The following is a 13,236-nucleotide window of genomic DNA, read 5'->3' on the forward strand; positions in this document are numbered from 1 at the left end:
CTGATTAGGTATCTACCCAATCACATACATTCCCTTCATTCTCTCTCCTGCCCCTTCTCTGCAACTTGAAACATGCTTGTTTTCTAACTTTTCCTCCTTCTGAAACATTTAAGGTCCTGAGGGGTCTTGACAGGATTGATGTGAAGTTCTTGTGGGAGAATCTATAACTTGGGGTCACCAGTTAAAAATAAAGGGTCACCATTTAAGAAAAGATGAAGTGATTTTTTTTCTCTCAGAGGGTCATGAGCTTTTGTAACCCTCTTCTGCAAAGGGCAGTGGAAGATTAGATTCTTGATAAGCAAAGGGGTAAAAGATTATGGCAGACAGATCAGAATGCAGAGTTGAGTTTATAGTCAGATCAGCCACAATCTTATTAAATAGCAGAAAAGGCTTGGGCTTCTGCTCCTACTTGTATGTTGGTAAGATGACACTGAAAGATCATTGTGGATGCAAATCATTTGCAGAGTAAGCCACATTTCAAGATAAAGTGTGACAAGTTTCTGATTCTGTTTCTGAGACACACTTAAGCACAAGATCACATGCACTCACCAGATTATTGTCCCTCCAAATCATGCAAGCTACCCACTAAAAATACTTCAACTTAACAAGGTTTTACCTCTTTATCTTGGTTTACCTTGTATAGCTTCTCTAGAAAATTCCCTAAACTGGTATTGTAACGTCACCAGAAATATAGCAGAAAATCCAAGTAAGAAAGAGCAGAAACAACTCTTAAAAAAAAACTTCAATCCTTAGTCCCTATTTCCTTGATTCAGTCTTCAATTTGCACTCCCAACTGTGACATATGTATTCACAAATTATTTTGAAAGTATCTAGAAGTTTGAGAACTTAATGTAGTGTTATGCTAGGGCTATAATCTGCAGTAAAAACACATGCTGTCGGCAGAATACAATACAATAATTGATACAATTCTATAGCAAACTGTATTAGAAATTTCAGGTGGCCAAAACTAATGTCCTCTGACAGGTAGGTTAAATGGTCATTTCATGGGTATTAATTAAGGATCACCATATTTATTGAACAGCCTTGGTATGCAGGCACTTGAATTTACTACTTCAAGATTCCTAGTCCAGTACTATGACCATTAAGCTATCATGTAGGAAATGGTAGAGTAGTTAAATAGATACTTTGCATGTGCCTTTACAGCAGAAGATACCATGAACGTCCCACTAATACTGAAAAATGCCAGTGATGAATTAAATACCATCACTCTCACTACAGAAATACTACGAGCCATACTTATAGAGCTAAAGGCTGATAAGAACACTGGGCTGGATGGCTTACATCTTGGGATCCTAAAACAAGTGGCTCTGGAGATGGTGGATGTATAGGTTATAATCTTCCAAAACCTTTAAATACTGGAGAAGTACCAAAGGATTGAAAAACTGCCAATGTGACACCCCTATTCAAAGAGGGAAGCAAAACGCATGTAACTATTGTAAAATTAGCCTTATATCTGTTGTTGGAAAAACGTTAGAATCAATTATTAAGGATGTTAGAGCAGCACAGTTGGAAAATCATAATCTAATCAAGCCAAGTCAATAAGACTTCATGAAGAGGAAATTATGTGCATTAAATTTATTCTTCATTCTATTATGTCACATCATGCTCAAAAATAATTTATGGTACCATTTTATGCCCTTTGCATCCTTCACTCTACCAAATGATCCACTTTGCAAATGTTAAAAAAATCCTGCACCATGAAAGCAGAAAGCTTCAGTCATTATTGTCCAGGTGTCCAGGATTGTCTTTGTAATCCCCTCCCCTTAATCACATACCATCTTTCTGCATCTAAATCTACCTCGTCTATGTTGGCTTTGGTCAATTTTTCTTCCAGTTTCTGCCAAATTGCCTGAAATTTACCACTGGATTACATTTAACTCTCACTGTAATATAACACATTTACTGTTAATTTATCTCTATAACATAGCACTAAAATACAATTCATGTCTTACTGCAGTACATTACTGAATTACACCTTATTTCTCGCTGCAATATTACAAATTATTGTGGTTAGGTTGGTACCACATCTACCTCTGAGGCATCATACTATGGGTTCAAAAGCCCACCACAGATTTCAAGTGCAATAATGAGTGGCTTTTGCATTATTCGTGATACATAAACATAGAACAGCACAGCACAGGACCATGCCCTTTGGCCTATATGTTGTGCCGAACTAATTAAACTAGTAATTAAACACCTAACTAAACTAATCCCTTCTGCCTACATAAGGCCCATATCCCTTCATTCTCTCGTGTTGGCTTTCTTGATGAGGTGCTAAACCAAATTTCCCAATACTCTCTTCGATGGATATAAACTACATTCTAAAGAACATTTTTTGTCCCTAATATACTGCCCTGTATTTATCCCTCAATCAACATCCCTACAACAGGTCCAGAGTGTTGCGGTAGAACCTTGCTGTGGACAAACTGCCTGCCCTGTTTCCTACATAACAACGGTGAGGAAGGTTCAGAAAAGTGCTTCAGTGGCTGTGAAATGCTTTGGGATGCTTTAGATTGCATTAAGATGCTATATAAATTCCAGCCTTTCTATTTCTTTCTGCAATATGATACTGTTAAACTAAGACTGATTTACTGCTGATCATCTTCACTTTAATATAACAACATGTTGGAGGGGCTACTTGTGAGTAAAAAAAAATGTTTACTGATGAGAAAAATTCAATGTGACATATTGAGATAATTTTTTTTATTTTTAGTGGTTCTACTACTCTCATAATGGGCTGTTTAAACACAATCAGTGATTTTAAACACAATCAGTGATTTATTAAGCTACACTGGGACTGACCAACATATCTGAAACCAAGAAGCTTTTCCTTGTTTGTTTCCTCAAAGATTGACACTGAGTTTTACAAATACAGTAATATCTAAAAGATCAGTGATAGCTCAGCAATGCTTGATAAATCTTATAAATCAATGAGGATAAACTGGGAGTGTTTTTAACGCTCAATAGTTAAGGGTCAGGTTAAATTTCAAACCTGAATCCAACCCAGGAACTTCCATCTTCAAGAGAGACAAGTCAAAAGGCCGGCAGCACTGCCTGCTCTGAAGGTGGATTGGCCATTTAAATATTCTCATGAGGTTGAAGGCCTCTAGCTGTATAGCTACAAGTGAGAGAGGGGATGGAACCACGCAAAAGGAGAGAGGTGTAGAGCAGAAATGTGTACAACCTTGCCAAAGGCAGCATTCATGCCAAGACAAATAAAAAGGGCTAGTTTACAATGAAATACAGAATCTTGTAATTTCCAAAGGATACAAAATGTAGACATGTAACCCTACCAAAATATCACTAAGCAGCAATTTGAAGGCTTTTCAAACTTCCTGATTTGACCTGGCAAATGCATTACTCTACTGTAATGCTACAAAGACACCCACTGAATATAGCAACAGTTAACTCATCACAGTGCTATTTGATTGTTGAAACCCCCCATGCTAAATTAGGCTACCCACTGTAATTCCCACAGGAACAAGAGATCAGGTCCTATTAATGCATTAAAAAACACGTACTAGCACATCCCTCACCAGTAGTGCTAAATGTATGAAACTGTAGTGACAATGTGTTGCACCTTGGCTCTAAATGTTATTCTATTATAGAATGGGTCTTGGAGACTCACTATTATAGTATATAGCATGATTAGCCCTACCGCTGGAGATGTATTTCTAGGCAAAATTCTTAAGAAACTTATGAAACACTAAAAACCTTTTAAAGTTATTTTAAGACACACACACCTTGAATTCCAAAGCAAATTTCATTCCAAGGTCAGGCAGCAGAGTGGTGAAGCAGTTAGTGATACTGCTTCACAGTTCCAGGAACCCCACCATTCATGGTGTATGTCCTAGTCTCATTAGTATTCCCAAAATATTCCCAATTCACCTCACATTTATCTAGATTGAATTCCATCTGCCTTATTTTCAGCCATTTCACCAAAACACTGATATCTCTTTGCAGCCAAAGACTACTTTCCACACCCTCAACAACTCCGCCAATTTTCATGTCATCCACGAATTTATTGATCTTGCCCCATCCCCCACATGCACATCTAAATTATTCATGTATACTACAAACAGCAAGGGTCCCAGCACCAATCGTTGAGGGACATCACTAGTCACAGGCATCCAATCGCAAAAACAACCCTCTATCATCACTCTCTGTCTCCTATTGCCAAGCAAATTTTGGATCCAGTTTGCTAACTTGCCTTGGATCCCATAGTTCCCAACCTTTTGTACCTGTCTCTCATGTGGAACCTATTCAAAGGCTTTACTAAAGTTCATGTAAATCACATCAACTGTTCTGCCCTCGTTGGTACACTGTGGTACTCTTCAAAGAATTCAATCAAATTGGTTAGACAGGATCTGCCCTTGACAAAGCTATGTTGACCACCTCTGATTAGTTCCTGCCCTTCCAAGCGATCATTAATCCTCTCCCTCAGAATCACCTGCCAAAGGAGCAAAGAGACCATTGGTGCCTTGATACAATGTTTTTGCTCCCTGGACCATTTTTCAGCAGCTGTAGGGCTTTTCAGAACAGTTATCACGATTTATGGTGGTGCTTCCCCATTCACAACCTCACCAACATGAGGAGTCAGGTCTTGACTCTAGCTACCTGCTGAGCAGCTGAAGAGCAGGAGCATGAGAAGAAGGAAGCAGGAGAGGAAAAGAAACCTAGGCACTCATGGTTTTAAGCACCATCAAGGGCTTGTAGAAGGTGCAATAAAAGAGAAGCCCAAAATCAGATGGCAGTGGGACAGATAGCTTGGAAGTCAATGCCAGGAGGCTGGCGCAGAGGAATTGGATGAAGTGTTGTGAGAAGTTTAATGACCTCACACAAGTGTGTAAGTTCATTGAACGATCGTCGCATGTCATATTTACCATCTGCAATATTTGCCTCAATTGACAGATTTTCCATTATTCATCTACCAATAATTTACATAAATCAGGACCTATCCTACTGCAAGTCATCCTCTCATGTGGGCAATGGCACATCCTTGGGAGCCAGATCATCAAACTGTCTCACCTGTGACACACTTGGCTTAGAAAGTTTGTCCGCTCAAGTCCCATTCCAGAGACCTGAGTAGGCATTTGAGTGTAGTACAATCTCTGACCTGTACTATCAGAGATACTATCTTCAGATGATGTGCCATCTGCCTTCTCAGGCGGGCATAAGAGACGCTTTGGCAAAGAAATTGGAGGTTATCTCTTGCATTCTGACCAATATCTAGAAATTACAACTAAGGATTATCTGGTCATTATATCATAACTGGTTGTGAGACCTTGCTGTGCATTGATTGGCTGCCAAGGCTTCTGCATTACAACAGTAACTATGTTTTAAGAAGTACTTAATTGGCTGTGAGGCATTTCACTGCAATCCAAAAACAAAGTTACCATATAAATGTAGGTCTCTTTTATTAGATTACACAACATTCACCATCATATTTATCTCTTTCTTGAAGGTCAAGGTTTACACAACCAGATTCAGCAGGAGGTGTTTGGATGTGCCCTAATATATCACAAAGGAGATTATGCTGGACATTGTCAGACCATTCATTTTATAGGCCTTGGCTATCGGTGGGGCAGAAGTCACCACAGATTAGTGTCTGATCCTGATACCTGATCCTTCTTCCCATCAACCCAGAATTTCTGCTGAGTTACAAGCTCCAGATGCCATAAGTATGAAGATCTTACTTTCGCCAGTCCCTTTTACACTACAACCTAACACATACCTCCTCTACTTTTCAGATGCATAGAAAGTGCAACCTGGCTAGGCAGTGGAGGATCAGTAAGAAGACACTGATAATGAACACAGACCATCACTAAATTTACAAGAGCATTATCAATGTAGACTTTGGGCACAAATACACCGTGGCTGGGCTAGGAGGCAACAATGGGCTAGGTTCCAACTTGCCAGAGTGCAATGTCATACATTAATTTTGCATATGTGGACTTTGTTGGGCCTTCAAACAGGGCATTGTGCAGACCTTTCCAACATGTAAGTGAAGTCAACTTTTGTTTGGGCCCTTCAGATGACCAATTTTGTAACTTCCTTTGCATCACTTTCAAAAGCCACCTAATGACTGGAAGGTCAGAATGTTGTCATACAAGGTCGGCTGACTCATTTTCAAGCAGAGAGACTATTCTCATGGGCATTAATTATACTACACAAAGGAACTTGCAGGGTGGCATAGCAGTCCAATTGCCTTTCCTCCAGTAAGAATGTTCCCCAGGTCAAAGTCATTTTGCTTACAAACTGTACTTGCTCCAGCCACAATGCAATTTCCCATTAAGAAGCATAAGCAGTAGAGTTTAACTTTAACTAGAGCTTGCCTGTCACAATATTGACCTTGCTGATGCATTAAAGCAAGAAACTAAATTGCCTGTGTGCTGAAATCAAAGATACAAAGCAGGCAGCATGAAGTTGGGGTTTTATCTGTATATCAAACAATGTTGCAAGTTAATCATGGGGGTTTTGGTGGGGGTCATTAAATAATACAGGTCCTGTTCTGTAAGAATTTGGCACCTACCAACAGAAAACTTAGGGCTATAGATCTTGTGTACTAATGTTCATACTTAGATATCAAAGTTGCTTATTCAGAATAAGTTAATATTTTGCAAATGTAAACAGGAAACAATAGTTTGTGGTACATTTTCTTATTAAAGTACATGAGCTCAAGTCACATTTAACCTTTGACATTAAAATGATTCACAAACGTTATTTCTCCTACAATCAATGATAAGAAACTAATTTTCAAATAAGAATATATTCACTACTAAAATAACAGTAAACTACATATGCATACTTACATTTTCAGCTCTGAGTCTCCATCTAGTCATATATATGAATTCCATGGTATGATCCTTCCCCATAATTTCCCCATTGCATAGAACATCGAGCTTTGGGGAAGAAAACAAAACCGTCAGTGTCAATGCTAAGATACTTACATTATGTACATATTGGAGAGAGGTTTCATCTTCTAACAAAAAGAGGTAATTTTGTTCATCAACCACTGACCAATGAAAAACTGGAAATTTTGCTATTTCTGAGAATGAAAATTTGATTTGTGGGTTATTACTTGCAGAGAAACTAAGACACTATGTTAAGCCCCAATCTACTACTTACATCATCCAAACCCATACATAAAACAATTCTAATATGATCAGGTTCAAGTTAAGAGAATCAATTATTCTCCTGTATTCAATCCTGACCACAAATTGTATCCCTTTTCTTTACATTGCAATTAAAAACAAAAGTTTAGGAACTTGGAGGATCACATGGCCATTGCTAGTCAATATCACTATACCTTCTTAAAATGTTCCATTTTATGTTTATTATTTTGTTTCTCCTTTCAAAAACACCTAGTATAAAGACTGTTTATTCATATATCTCACTTAATGGCTCATTAAGTAAATACATTTTGCAGTGATCCTTCACAACTGGCAATTATTATCAAGTTGCATGGGATATGACAAATGACTTTAGCATCTTTAGGAGAAGGTGCTCTTTTGCAACACAGGTTACAGTTCGGGAACTGTAACTTCACAATAGAAAAACTTTGATTCTTGATCAAACTAATTGTTCACCTAATTATTTCGGAACTCTTATGTGGATGGTAAAGGTGAAAATAACATCTGAGAGCTTTTTTTTGGGAAATGCTCCCAACCTGTCACTGTAACATCAGGGAAATGCCTTTGCCAAACTTTTAATTAAGTTACAGTGCCAAAGGAGAACCACCTCCAAGGCGCTTGACAATTAATATTTAATTCCATTTAACATTCTTCTGCTTGACAATCAACTATATATAAAAAGCACTGGAAGTCTTAAGAATTCTCTTGAGGGTTACACTGATAAACTGTACTGCAATCCCTTTAATGTAGACATAGCTCCATTGTGAAAAAAATTTATATACAATACATTACTTTGTGATTTTTGGCTATCGCCCTTTGAATGCTTTACTCAGTTTATCTCTCTCTCTCTCTCTGGTAGTCTAAATAGCCTTTTCATTTTCGGACACTGAGTATATAGCTATCTTTTTTCGGATGAGTCATTCTTTACCTGTACAAGGCTAATTAATAGTTTTTGACTGAAAACTTGTGTAGCCATAAATTTTATAAGACATGTTATGAGCAAAAGTTCTTCATTGGCAAATATTTTCAATTTCAATACAATAAATCAAAGGTTTGCTAAATACTGCATAATACAAAAACTCCTTCCAATTAAAACCTGGCCCACATGTCAAAAAGGACCAAGGTTTATTGTATTAAATTAATCAGCCTCAAAGAAAGGAACATCAGAGAGTAATCACAAATTGTCTGATGGAAATAAAGAAAAAAATGGAGTGATTACAAAACACCAAGGAAAAAAAAGTAGCCCAAGTAAAATTTTGCTTTGTGTTTTCATTTGCATTTGCAATTTCATGAATGCAATTAAATGTAATTGTTATAAATTTCATGGACACTACACAAGATATGCTCCTGCTCTCGGGAAAAATATCAGTTTAGATATTGAATACCATGAAAAGGTATTGTTAAAACATTGTGGTATATTTAATGTGTACCAAAAATGGAGGTACTTTTTCCATTGCAATATTTAATTGCTGGCATTTAAAAATCACATTGTCATTTTTTGAAATGCCAAATGCTGACATATCATGGCAGGCAGCATTATGAAGCAGCATTATCATTCCAATACCAAGCATCTGCCAGCTGTTCTCCAGCAGCCAAGTGATGTAGATTACAGCCCTTAAAGAGGCCACTTCAACATCACCAAACACATATTGAAGTAAGTCCCATGCGTTTGCTAGTGTAACACTCAGAAAATACCAACACCAGAAATGTGCCCTCAGGTTCTCAAAGAGAAATGTGGAAACCTTGCTGGATGCAACTGAAGAAAGAAGGGATCTGCAGGCAGACTGCCAGGACTACCTCCAGATGGGCCTGAGGCAAGGTGGTCAGAGAACTGGGAGCATGCTCTCCAATGCTAAGTCTGTGGATCAGCATCAGATGACACAGTGAAACCTCTGCTCTTCAGAAAATGTTGATCAATTTCCACAATCGGTATTCATACACATAATAGTAATAAGATACATAAAGACTAATGTATTCATAAAAGTCTATGCACTCATCTTTTCTGACAAAACCACAAATAAATATGCAACATTACCAAGAAACACATGAGGCATTTGGCATTCCCCTCATGCAAATAATCAATGTAGCAACAAGCACACATTAACATACTGACTTTTCCTTTGCAAACTAAAGTTACAGGCTGTCCCTACAAACTGGCAGTATGCCATATTGACACAGGCTGATGAGAGGTGCAGATGTAGCTCTCACGTGAGCAGTTCAACAGTCAAGACTCTTAAGCAACATTTATACTCCCGTGTTGAAGGAGACCTCTGCTGCAGTCACAGACAATGCATCGTTGCATGTAACTTCACATAATGTAAAGTCACTGTGAGGTTTGGGTGGCCAGAAACTAGAGCAATGAGTCACATTTCACAGGGTGAGATCATGGAATTAGTGGACTATGGTCAAGCTGCAAGAAACGGTAGGGTGTTGTGAGTTCTAGCCAGAGGGCATGACAGATATGCCCAATAGATAAGCATCATGAAAGGGAAGCACACTGCAAGAAGTTAGAGACGATGTATAATAAAATGCTAAGGACAGGGACTCGCTGACCAACAATTTGATGCAGCTTGTGTGGAACACACTTGAGGGTCATGTCCACACTCTTACATCCTGTCACTCAAAGCCTGCAGAGTAGAAACTCAATTGTTGAAGCTATGTGAAACTCTCAACGTTTTATCATGGCTACATTGGCTTTACACAGCTTCATAGATTTACTTGCTAACACATACACAGAATCACTGAGTTCAGAAGGACAGAGTGAATAACATACATGGATATTCAATTAACTTTCCACCTTAAACTTGTAAATGCATTATTTTTAGTAAAATACAAGCATTAATGAAATGATGCTTTAATACTTTGACCAGGATTCATACGGAATTACAGTTGACTGTTGATTGTTGAGGAGAAACATCAGGAATACTGCCATATCTCATGACCTTCACCCGGCCTTTCTCAATTCCATGAATGAAGATTTAACTAATTTTAGCTACATCATATTGCATTGGCTGACAAAGCTAATAATACAGCTCTCCATGTTATTCCATAGACATTTCATGGTGAGGCTTCATTCCTGGCTTTTGGCAGTGCATAGACTTTGACAATGATGTGCAGTGTGTCAAATGCTTATTATTACAGCAAAGTTCAATCATTGGTGATGATATAAATTAACAGATGGTATTAAAGAATGCATGTCTAATCAATGCATTCTAAGAGAAGGCAGCAGATTATGCATACCTTAAGATCTAATGAGGTTTTTGTAGTTGATAGCTCTGAGATAGAATGTTTGTATTCATCACCTGTGTTTGAGCTCAGAGAAGTCTACTAACTGAAATTCACATGAAAGTGCAAGGCAAATCTTAATGTCAAGATTTAAAAGCATAAGGTAAAGGAGCAAGATTAGGCCATTCAGCCCATCGAGTCTGCTCTGCCATTCAAACATGATCCCCTTACCAATCAAGAATTTATCAATCTCTGCCTTAAATACACCCAATGATTTGGCCTTCAAGTTCCTGATAATTACCTTGCCAATAACAATCACTTTTCATTGAGGTAACATTCATAACTTTTGTGCTAATGCTTTTTGTTTGACTTAAATTGTATTTAAGAATTTTGACAGAAAATATAATTGTGATTTAAGATGAGGCACTTTACCCCATATTTACCCCATATGGTTAACTATGGACAGAAAAGCTTTGGGAAGCTCCACAGCTTTTCCTTCAATTAAGACCTGACAAACGTAAGTTAATCCATTGTAACTTTGCAGCTAATAAATTCCTGAGGGGAGAATGAAGAGATACACAGCAAGCTCCTACTGTGATTACGATAGAGGCTGAGAAACCAAGAATGTTTGCCTCCAGTGCCTTCTTCCATTGTCCTCTTCCTTTGACACCAGCTGGGACTGCTATGTACCACCAGATGCTCCTGCTCAGACTCTTTCTAATGAATGAGCCGGTTGTTGACGTAAGGAAGGAGGGGGGGGTGGGGGGTTGGTGGTGAACACAACCCTGTCTTCATGGAGCTCCTGTAGAGATTGTTGACAGGTTCAAGTTCCTGGGCATCCCTATCACCAGCAACCCCACTTGGTCCTTCTATACTGAAGCAGTGGTCAAGAAAGTGCATCCATGTATGTACTTTCTTAGGCATTCTTGAAAGATTTGGCTTGTAGAAGTTCTCTGCACAAAGTATCTTGACGGGTGGTATCTCAGCCTGGTACGGCAACTGCTCTGCTCTGCACCGATGGAACCTGCAAAGAGTGGTAATCACTGCCCACTCCATCACATGCTCATCATTTCCTTTCATCTTCACAGTCCATTGCTTCAGGAAGGCTAATGGTATCGTCAAGGATGCCTCCCACTTTGGCCAGTCACTTTTCTCTCTTCTACCTTCTGGGAGAAGATACAGGAGCTTGAAAGCCCAGATGACCAGACTTAAGAACAGCTTCTTCCCCACTGCTTTCAGACCTTGAAACCAATCACCTCTTTCACACCCCCTTCTCAGTGGTGCTGCCACTTTCTTGGACTTTTAATTCCACCTCTCTCGATTATTCTGTTATTGTCAATTTAGCATTTTGTTTTGCACTACTTCAGAATGCACTACTATTTTTGCACCATCCTGTTGTTTTGCGCTCATCACTGTATTTATTGTGTTTTTATTATTACTGTGTATACTGTTTACTCTGTGAACTTCACGCGAGCAAAGAATTTCATTGCATATGTATATGGCAATAGATTAATCTAAATCTGAATCTTTTTTGTTATTTTCATTCAAGGGATGTGGGCTTTGGAGGCTGAGCCAACATTAAGTTGCCCATCCCTAGTTGCCCTTGAGAAGGTGGTGGAGAGCTGCCTTCTTGTACCACTGCAGTCATAGAGGTGTAGTTATGCTGCCATCTCTGAGGTGTTTTTCTTGCATTTACTCAAGGAAGGGATCTGCTCTGTTAGTAGCTAAATTATGCAGCATGCAGCAGTCTACGATAGATCAGGTCAAGTGGGTACTACAAAAGTCCCCCTGACTGGTGAATAAAGTGCAAGCTCATTTTCAGTATACCCATAGAATTGTCCACTAGATTGCATCTTATGACATGGCTTTCACTATACCTTTGCTCTCCTTGACACTCTAGAGTCCTCATTAGTGTAAGGAACCATGGTAGAAGAGGATAACTCTTGTTATCCATTGTGCTTGATTACTAACTGGAGACTGACATGCAGAAGCCTTATTTCTTCATGAAATGCTCGGGGCTAATAATGGGTGCCTGAGCACCATCTGGGTGCAGTGTATAAGAATCCATGCATTTGGCAAGTCAGCAATGCTAGCCATTGGCGTGGCCCATTCTGAATTCGGCCTACCTTGCTGAACCAGGGTCAGTTAGATATGCAGAGTAAACTCTTGACTGTTTCACTGCTTTGCAAAGGAGTTAGTCACACCACTGATGAGTGAATACTTACCACTACACCCAAAGATCAAGATAAAATTAGGTTAAAATGCCTTGGCATCACATGGGTAGAATAGAAGGAGAAGTGGACAAAACTAGGTCACCCTTAGCACTTCAGTCTATTTTTTTCCTCACCCCCCCCCCCCCCCCCCCCCCCAGTATATCAGTCAGTACAACCATCTCAGTTCTGTTCTTACTATGGCAGGAAGTAGGTGAGTTGGCTGAAGCAAGCTTCTCTGGATCATGCAGATGTGGTAGCGGTAATCTTGTAGGATGGAGGAACCACAAATTACTAAAGATTTAGGAATGGGTATTTGTTGACAGGGATATCAAACCCATGCTGTGTCAGACTATGCTCTTAGAAAATGTCCAGGGATTCCAACTGAAATCATGGAGGAAAAAGAGAAGTCAAATGAAGCAGGGAAATTCCTCTGTTCTATTCACATTAAACCATGAGGTCATGTACAGAGCCAAGGGAAATTCAGTCCAATCTACTTATTCAGTTTACATCTATTGTACTTTAAGTATTTAATAATATCAGCTTCAAATAATATACTGGTGAATAAGAAATTAATAAATTTAATCTTTGTTGCAACCTCACAAAGAGTAATTTTCCATCCCTAGCTGTTATTATGATAAATCTTA

At 38.8% G+C, this 13,236-nt stretch overlaps 1 protein-coding gene across 1 annotated transcript in view; it reads right to left on the reverse strand.

Annotated features, from left to right (window-relative positions):
• Positions 1-13,236, reverse strand: part of pcgf5b (polycomb group ring finger 5b) — a 126,736-nt gene that overhangs the window by 13,619 nt on the left and 99,881 nt on the right. Inside the window, exon 8 of the mRNA XM_052027838.1 lies at positions 6,834-6,923. Coding sequence (XP_051883798.1) covers positions 6,834-6,923 — 90 coding nt within the window. The remainder of the gene's footprint in view (positions 1-6,833; positions 6,924-13,236) is intronic.

The sequence above is a fragment of the Pristis pectinata genome, chromosome 12 (assembly GCF_009764475.1).
Source record: "Pristis pectinata isolate sPriPec2 chromosome 12, sPriPec2.1.pri, whole genome shotgun sequence".
NCBI lineage: Eukaryota > Metazoa > Chordata > Chondrichthyes > Rhinopristiformes > Pristidae > Pristis > Pristis pectinata.